This window comes from Branchiostoma belcheri, unplaced genomic scaffold, assembly GCF_001625305.1.
Source record: "Branchiostoma belcheri isolate BF01 breed outbred unplaced genomic scaffold, Haploidv18h27 scaffold47, whole genome shotgun sequence".
Classification (NCBI taxonomy): domain Eukaryota; kingdom Metazoa; phylum Chordata; class Leptocardii; order Amphioxiformes; family Branchiostomatidae; genus Branchiostoma; species Branchiostoma belcheri.
In genome coordinates this window covers 1,424,337-1,433,836 of record NW_017804098.1, presented here as the reverse complement: position 1 = coordinate 1,433,836, position 9,500 = coordinate 1,424,337, and the positions used below count along the sequence as shown (strand labels likewise).

General features: G+C 37.9%; 1 protein-coding gene and 1 pseudogene across 1 annotated transcript in view; both read right to left on the bottom strand.

Annotated features, from left to right (window-relative positions):
* Window positions 1–3,778: 3,778 nt before the first annotated feature.
* LOC109479119 overlaps window positions 3,779–9,500 on the bottom strand; it is a 37,549-nt pseudogene continuing 31,827 nt past the window's right edge.
* LOC109479183 (chloride channel CLIC-like protein 1) overlaps window positions 7,633–9,500 on the bottom strand; it is a 4,560-nt gene continuing 2,692 nt past the window's right edge. The window contains exons 2-3 of the mRNA XM_019781075.1: window positions 8,916–9,065; window positions 7,633–8,407 (exon numbers count right to left, since the gene is read on the bottom strand). Coding sequence (XP_019636634.1) covers window positions 8,291–8,407; window positions 8,916–9,065 — 267 coding nt within the window. The 3' untranslated portion in view covers window positions 7,633–8,290. The remainder of the gene's footprint in view (window positions 8,408–8,915; window positions 9,066–9,500) is intronic.

Below are 9,500 nucleotides of genomic sequence, written 5' to 3'. Positions count from 1 at the left end.
AACACTTTCTCGTGGTTATACCGTTTTTGGGGTGATGGATAGTGGAGTGTGTCTTTCATCTGCTGATGCCCACAACACCTACAGCAAACACGGGCCTTCCACAGAATGTACGGCGGACGGCGAGGGTGGGCTGTCGGCAATCTCGGTCTACCAGATCACAAGTTAGTTTCAGGTACTCGGTTGGGTTGAGGCGGCCTAGGCTGATATTCATGTTCGAGTTCGGACGTGTGTCTGCACGATGGCCACAAACATGTTTTGAACCCGAATCATGTTCCGCCATGTTCGATATGACGTCATTCGAAAAGAACGCGTGTTCGAATTCGGGGTTACCGGCGGTCATTTGTATGTTTTCCCTGTAAACCCGCGTTGTTACGCATTTTATTCACGGATTATGACTTAAACGGCTTTACGCGCAACTGAAAACAGCATAATTGATCTTTAGAGTAATCCATGTTTACGTATTATCACTTTTTTATCAAAATGTCCGAGGCTATTTTGCATATAAGTCAATATTTTTTAACTGTGGCAATTTTTTAACGAAAAATGACAGAAAAATAGCTGTTTCTCTCGTTTTTGCCCCCCCCCCCAAAAAAAAACAATGTAACTGTTATTTAAAACAAAATAGCCTCGGACAAAAATAATAAATAGGGGGTTGGCCTTGTACTTGTAAAATATCATGATGAAAGGTGTTGTTAGCGCTTGCGCGTAAAGCCATGAAGTAAACAGCTTTTTTTAACCAAAATGTTGATTTTTAACCCAAAAATTCAGAAGTAGTAAAAACAAAATAACCTTTATTCAATGTATTTCAAGTACTACTAGAACTGTGTGAAGTTAAGTTGTGGTGCGACCAAGCTATCAAAAGTTACAGGCATATGTATGAAATACTACTCATAGTATGCCATAGGCTGCCTTAACCCAACCGAGTAAATGGTATTAATATGAAATAGAAAGTTGACTTTCTCTGCCAACACTAGAATAAACTAACCTCAATTTTTTGGCTGACTCCAACCTTGTTCACAGAATGGACCCGTCTACTCTTGAAACGTGACGTCAAAGACACGTCGTAGTAGTAGGTCATACGTGCCAGATAACTTGTGTCACTCCCGTCCGTCTCTGTTTAGTGTAGTTCCCAATTCATTCCAGTGTTGGCAGAGAAATTTAATTCTTAATTTCATAATGACTTGTACCAACACATACTAATGTGTCAACTAATAATGAGAACAATGAAACAAGTGAATATAACAATGTTTCTATAACCATGAAACCAATTAGTAAAGCAACATTACCTAGAGAAATTCAACTAAACTGAAAATATTGGAATCTTTGGACCAAAATGCCCGGTCCTCTTTAGCTTTCCTACCTGTTTAATAAGGACATTTGGCTTTATGAAAGCGTCATTGTTGAAATGTTGTTGGGCGTTAATATCGCCAACCGTCCTGGCTGAGAGCAGGCCAGCGTGCCATTATGTAGCTGGCGAGCTTATTTTTTTTTTTATTATTCTCACAAAGTTAAGTAACATTAAAACATTACTACAAGAAAACAATTACAAATTTACCATTAAAGTGGTATGGCTTAAAGTACTTCAGAAAAAAGTGCTTTTACCACAGGTGCTTGTGCGTAATATTTGGTTTCAAATTGTAATAATAATAATAATGATAATAATAACAAAAATACCAAGACCGCATACCTTTTGTTAAAATGCTTGCAATTTAACAAAAGGTATGCGGTCTTGGTATTTTTCCTTGACTAATATAAAAGTTGCAAAATATTTTTTTCCTAGTAGAGCTACAGTAGGTCAAAAGAAATGGTCTCCAATTAAAAGTGGACAGTGAAATAAAAGCATTTTATGTGTCATCTATATTAATAGTACATGAAAAGTATATATAAGCAAGGAAGCCCACTACATTTCCTCCAGAAAAGCGAACATGATTCTCCTTACATTTGATTGTATGAAAATTGGTATACAGATGTAAATAAGGGCTTTTGAAGATTGATTTTAGACCTTTATTACAAACTAGAATGTATTTACCTTCAAATTTCCAACCGTTAGATGTATGATAAAATGAATTTGAGACATTATAAATAATCATAAAATATTAAGAAATAAAATTACATAAGATCTTCAGTAAAACACTATTTTATCAGTTGATGAAAGTGCGTAAATTTATGTTATCAATACATGTTTTAAGAGTAGTATCGATTTGACGAGTGTAGACATACAGTACTATCTAAATCCACACTAATTTAATTTGTTGGTTCTCGGATTTTTTCAGCAAGAAAAATATGAAGTGACAGGGTGAAAAGAATGCCGGTCTAGGCATTCTATTATAGCCCCAAATGCTACGATCACTCACTCACTAACTGGGTGAGCTTTCCTCGGTTCCAATGACAGCTCTCCATCTCTTCCTATCCTTCATTTCTACCATCAGGCACGATAGGAGCCATCAAGTCAACACAAAAAGATGTGTTAATATTTCAGCAATGGTTATTGAAATTTTGATAAAACCTCTGCATTGATAGATGTAAAAAAAACTGTATCAACTAGAAAAAAAAGGTTTTTCCTCAACTGTAGGGGCAAAATACCAGTATATTTGATATAATTCAAAACCAGAATCTTTGGCAAATCATAAAGAAATTCAGAGGCGAATCTGAGAACAAACAAATGAAAGTGGTATGGCTTAAAGTACTATAGAAAAAAAAGTGATTTTACCACAGGTGCTTGTGCGTAATATTTGGTTTGAAATTTTAATAATAATAATGATAATAATGATTTAAACATGAAAACAAAGTACACACAAGGATAGGACTCCTAAAATGAATTAAATCCAAACATGGATTCTAAATCTACAATACTGCATAGTACATACTATTAGGTTTGACAAATTAATTTCTATACATCTGGGGGAGGCATAATCAAATGGGATATTTAAAGAAATAGCAGTGACAACAGACTATGTCTTAAAAATAAAATGGCTGTTTCGGCCTATACAAAGCCCATAAAATCATGGGATGGAGATTTTTCTTTTTTATCCTATTAAGTTTCAACTGTTGCTATGTCTGTAAGGGTGTAACTTGAAGATCTGTATTATCTAATAAGCACCATTTGTAAAATATGTTTCAGCAACCCCCCCGTATACCACCTTAAATTCATGACCAGGTCCTACATAAAGAAGCAATGAAGCATACCGACTACAATGAAATGTTAAATAGCCAAACGGCGGTGGTTGCTATATGGACGTTTCCAAAATCATATCCAGTTGTCCGAGTAACTGTTATTACCTTGATGTCAAACCTTCATCGAACTGTTTTAGTCTCTATGTAATAAAATTGATGTAGATTGAAAGCCAGACAGAAGTGTTTGGATGGACATCTTGAGGGCAGGGACCAGCATAAGGACATCCGATTGGAAATCTATGCTAAAACCACCAGAAACAATCACTTTAAAACAGATTTACCTTTATCTCGAACCTCCAGTTTTTTTACCCCATCGCAATCTTGGATTTGTCAGGTATCTTTTGGGACAAATAATGGAAGTTTGACTCCGGGGTTTTAATGGAATGATACCAAGATTATACCCCATGGCAAGTGGGACAGAAGGTCAACATGTATTTAGAGGTCAATGACAGCTCAAACCCTGGAAAAGGTCGTACGTTTTGGCCATATTAAAAAAATACATTCTTCTGTCCTTCTTACAAAAAAACTAGGCCTTTCTGAGCAAAATTTGCCCAGGAAAAAAAATACCCAAAGAAAAAGTCCCAAAATATATCGGTGTACACACTTCTAGTTCTGCGCATGGCGATTTGCTGGTCCCTTCCCTTGAATGTACCTCGTACAAGGTCAAACTGAATTAGACTTTTTTAAACTTTGGTGCGATCATGAGTGGGAACTGGTACTTCTTGGAGTAACTTGGTGGCCTGTTAGAGATGACTTCCCACGAGATGTTCTCTTTCTTAAAGCCTGCCTTCTTCAGGTGAAACATTTGCGTCTCCTGTGGGAATTCATTTTAAACATGTAAGTGTTTTTGTAAGTTGTTTATTAATCAGGATGTTGAAAATAAATGTTTAGCAATAATGATCTTATAAGACTCATCGTCATTTTATTGTAATTCTAAATCATACTACCAATTAAAGACTGATCACGGCAACTTTATATTGCAAAAGACAAGTAGCTCTCAAATTTTGTAAAATTGGATACACGTATATATTAACATTCGTCATTTTTAAAAGTCTGTAAAGATTTTTACTTTGTTTTACTCTGACAATTTTATTCTGATACCTCACAAGTAGTCATTTTCAATATACATGTACATTTTGAAATGCATTTTCTTTTACGGCAAAACATCATGGACGATTGATTTTTTAAAACCACTTCAACACCGTCCATTATGACTGGTTCACTGTAAACTGAAATTGAATCTATTTTCTCATAAACACACACTCATTGACTAGTTGTAGTGCAAAACCCGATACCTTGAACATGGTTTCTATGTTGTCGTACGTGTCCTTGAGTAGCTCCCCCCCCCGAGGTGAGGTTGCAGTACGTGATCACTCCGCAAGTCTTCAGTAACCCCCAGGCGTGTTTACCGATGAAGTCAAACTGGTGAGTGTGCCACTCAAACTCCGACATAGGGTACGTGTCGTACAAAATACCTGCAAATTTTGATATAATTATTTCATATTATGTATTAAACTTCAACTCATAATTCCGCCACATTTAGCTGTAAAAGAATTAAAATCTGTTTTAAATAATTTTAAATCTGAATAGAAAGAGAAAGTTTAAAATGTAAAATTATTCAGTATCACATTAGGGTTAAAAACTGTTAAGGTCTACTAAGCAATAAGTCTTAAACCACAGAAATATAAAAATGATCGGATTATGTTAGCGTGTTAATGAAAAAAAAACAGATAGTAAGGTTTGTACTTAAACTGTATTACTCAGAAAAATACTCAGCAGTTAGGGTACTGTCATCCTTTCGCGATTGTTAACTCAGTCATAACAAAAATCACACCTCTATAAGTTGACAATACTTACCATCGAAGATTCCATCTTGTAAAGTCGGAACAACATCCTGCCACATACCCTTCAATGGAACAACCTATGAAAATTCAAAACGATTAAACGGTCAAACGTAAGTTCAGGAATTGAAAGCTGGATATCGGGTTAGTAAGTCACTGAATGTTTTTTTCAATGCAGCCGATGTTTCTGTTGACGTTACGTTCATCATTGCAACTTCAGCAGAAGGTTGCTTTGTTTTTTACTAGAAAAATAGTTATTTTTTACACCCCTGTACGTTTAAAACCGCATGTAGATACCGTTCCCTGTAAACGTGTAAATATCAACACCTATGCTGTGCAATTCAAAAGAGCTTTGGCCAGTGACGTCATCAAATTAAGTATAGTTATCAATAAAAATTAGATAAGATTACATAAGCTTTTAAGATTTGTGCAAGTTAACATATAAAAACGAAAAGTTAATCTAAAATGAAAACAAGAAGCAATAGGTGACAATCCTCCGTGAAGTTTAATATATTTCAACAAAATCCCAAGCGTCAACGCCAGACCTACTGTGCAGACATTATAATTAGGCAACGGTTAATACAATGAGGGCGCGTCACAAGCATAATACATACAAAGAGCTAAATCCATTACTTCTCCCAGGGCGTGTAAAGATACTGTGCTTCAAGTTCGAAGTTCATTTTAATTACACACACACAATCATCGCATTCACATAAAGATCGGACTATCATGGTCGTGTCTAGTAACAAAGACAGCCCCACCAATACTAGTCTTATTCAACAAACACTGGGTTTTCACATCCAATGTTTCAGTGACCGTCTGTCACCTTCTTCAGGACAATAATGACTGTTTCTGATTCTTACTGCAGCTAGATGCTTCAGACAGTCACCAAAGTGTTGGATAACACGAAAACTTACAGGTTGTTGAAAAAAGAACTTCTTATACAGTCGATGATTGTGATGTTTTTTCAGGTTTATCTGCGATGTTTGCAGGACACAACCCTCTCCTGTATGACAACCTGAGTGTGAATCCTTCTGTCACAGTCGGTCTGGTCAACCTGGAGTTCTCAGGAGCTGTGCTGCCTTCTGAGGTAGGTGGATTAAGAAAGGAAGGAAGAAAGGAAGGAAGGAAGGAAGGAAGGAAGGAAGGAAGATGAATAACAATGGATAGATGGATGGATGGATGGATGGAAGGATGGATGGAAGGATGATTCCTTCGAAGAAGTTCTAAGTCTTTAAGAAAGTCTGACCAGTTCCTTGTCTGCCTGTCTTGTTCTATAATGGTTTTGGTTACCTGGTGCCATCAGATCAGAGAGGATTCTTGGAGTCGTGTTTGACTCCTCGATCTTCCCACAACACAGCCGACCCAACAGCGCCACCACGCGGCTCACGGTAGGTACTGCAGGGGAGGTGGTGCTGGGGTTCTATTTTAAATGAGTTTTTATGTTTACCAAAGGAAAACATATTATTTTTGCTCTATTTCCTCTTGTTCTTTTCCAAACAAATAAGTTCAATGAACCAGATGTCTGTCACCATGGTAACTGGTGTTCGTTTACATCATGTTGCAATTTTATAACAGGAGGGATTTAGACTCCTGTCACATATAGATTTGTTAGAGCTAAACCAGTTAATACTGTGGGGGCCCTCACATGGGAAAATAAGTCGTGGTCGCCCAGCAAGAAACTACATAAATCAATTAATGGACGACACCCAGCTCGACAGAAAAAAACCTGATGGTAGTAATAAAGGATAGGAAGAGATGTCATTGGTACCGAGGGAAGCTCGACCCAGTGAGTGAGTGAGTTAGAGTTAGAATTAACAAAGCGTACCATATGCAAAGGTAAACATTATGCATCTGCTTTGCAAATGTTACCTTTCTAGTTATCTGTTTATGTCAATCCTTCCATTAATGTGGTAAATAAACATGATAAGTGTGGTGCGATCTCTTAAATATACCAAAAGTTGCCCCCCTCTCCTCCCCCTTCCCCTTGGTGCTGAACACCATCCATACATTGATGAACATGCCTGTCCTTGGTGCTGAACACCATCCACACACAAACATCCACACACAGGTAAACATACCTGTTCTTGGTGCTGAACGCCATCCACAAACAAGCATATCTGTCCTTGGTGCTGAACACCATCCACACACAAACATTCCTGTCCTTGGTGCTGAACACCATCCACATTCAAAGTAACACCCAAAAACACTAGAAGCTGTATTTTTTTCTATTAGAAGCTTTCTCAGAGTCTACAACATATATATTTAGTATTAGTGATGTTAACTTACTAGTCAGAGACTTGGGCTTCTCAGATATTTTCCTAAGTGACAAATCGTGTATCAGTGATTGAGATGTTCTGCTAGTTTATAATTTGAGACTGCAGAATTTAAAAGTGACCATATAACTTGTTAGTCCTTTTTTTCTAGTCATTAAAGAGCTTTATCTGTAAATATAGCAATATGTTAAGTTTTGGATCATATTTCTAGCTATTGAGACAAGCAAGCCGTCAAATCTTATGTGCTTGAAAGAAAAGATTGGCATAAAAGCAAGGTGCAATGTAAGAAACAGTCTTTCTTATTCTTTAATTGGTTGTAATCATTAGTATGTATGATTACTTAATGAGATATAATAATGTTTCAGACTTCCCAATTTAACAATAAATTTGAATGTGCAGGGTACAAAAGACTTGAGTTCTGTCCTCTATGAGGACAGCTAAATCTTATAATGAAGGTACTGCAGCCACCATTAAATAGAACTTTCTACACGAAGCTTTACTACAAGAAGACCTAAACGCCCTTATATAAAAATTTCGTAACATGGTATCGTTCAGGTGTCTCAATCACAAACATAAGTGCTTAGAAGGCTAACAGATACTTGTCTACTTTTCTCTCATGGATAAGTCACCCATGGTTTGTTTGTATACGGTATCTACTAGCAATAGACGTCTGGTCTATTCATTCGGTTGTCTTTCCTACGTACTGCCTGATACTTGTAGATTTCACAGGATACTTGCGCTTAGCTACATGTGTGCGGTCAAATGCATGTGTGCGTTTGGCTACATGCGTGCGCTCAAATACCTGCAAATGCGTGCGCTCAAACACACGCGTGGACTTAGCAACATGCGTGTGGCCAGCTCTTGGGTGATGCGTGCGTTTATAATAACTCGTAGCTCCATACGTGGGCCCAGGTCCATACGTTCGCTTAGCTTTTCTACAGTAGTTTGGAACCATAACGGTTACTATGTATAGGGTGAGCAGGAAAAGCAACACCATGACTATGGGTTGCCATTGAGCCGGTATCTCTTGGAACAGAAAACGTAAGCTCCTCCCCACTCCACACTCGCAAGCTCCACTATCGTGACACATGGCCTGGTGACTGCAGCGGCAAGCGCCTGAAACATGCAAGTCTTGTTCAGATATTACCATACATGGCTCTGATCAAAACTTTAAACTTGTATACAGCATTAAATTATGTTTACAGGAGAAAAACATATTGTTTGTGCTCTGTTTCTTCTCCAAACACTGACCTCTGACCTGGTTAATAATCAGACTGTCTCTCACCATGGTACAAATGTAACTGGTGTTGGGTTACATCATGTTGCAATTTTATGGTAGGAGGGATTTAGACTCCTGTCACCATATGTATGAATGTGTTTGAAGTCGTGAAGAATGAACAAAGCAGACCACATGCGAAAGTAAACATTATGCATTTGCTTTGCAAATGTTACCTTTCTAGTTAAACGTTATATTTATATATAATTTTATTAATTTAAGTATAATTTCTTCTTTTAACTACCCAATACCCACAAATTTTGGAGAAGGTAGGGTTTTCCATTTATTTGTATCATTTGATGTTTTTCTAAATAAAAAGTATAGATACTAAATGGTTTTATAACCCACCATGAGAGGGTTGACCTCCCAGAAGGGGTCGACCAGCAAGGCCTGATGGTATTGCTCACACGGGTCATGTGACCAGGACAAGTGCCAACGCAGGTAGGACTTTATGGACGTCCAGACACTTCCGGAGCCTCCACTGCACTCAGGATGGTCCTGACAAAAAACAAAATCATTATGGTAACTACCATTTTGTGAGTCTCGGCAACAGAACAAACCCAATGGGATACCCGTGATTATATACAACACACGCACACACACACACAACCACACGCACACATGCACACGCACACACACAGGCACACACACACACACACGGACACACACACTAATCTATTAATCAGTTCTACTGATCTAACGTTCTATCTTGTGACGGAGCACATGTAATGGCTTTGGGTAGGCCCAATGAGGGGAGCGTGGGGCCCGGGATCAGGCAGTTGGGCCCAAGCTAGAGAGGGGGAAGGTCCGGTGGAGGACTGTTGTAGACCTCTTTAAATAGGAAAAGCATTAAACGTTCAACTCGCTCAACTCGGCTCATTGTCTGACAAGTGGTGTGCAGAAGTGGGATGATTCACCGAGGGCAAAAACACC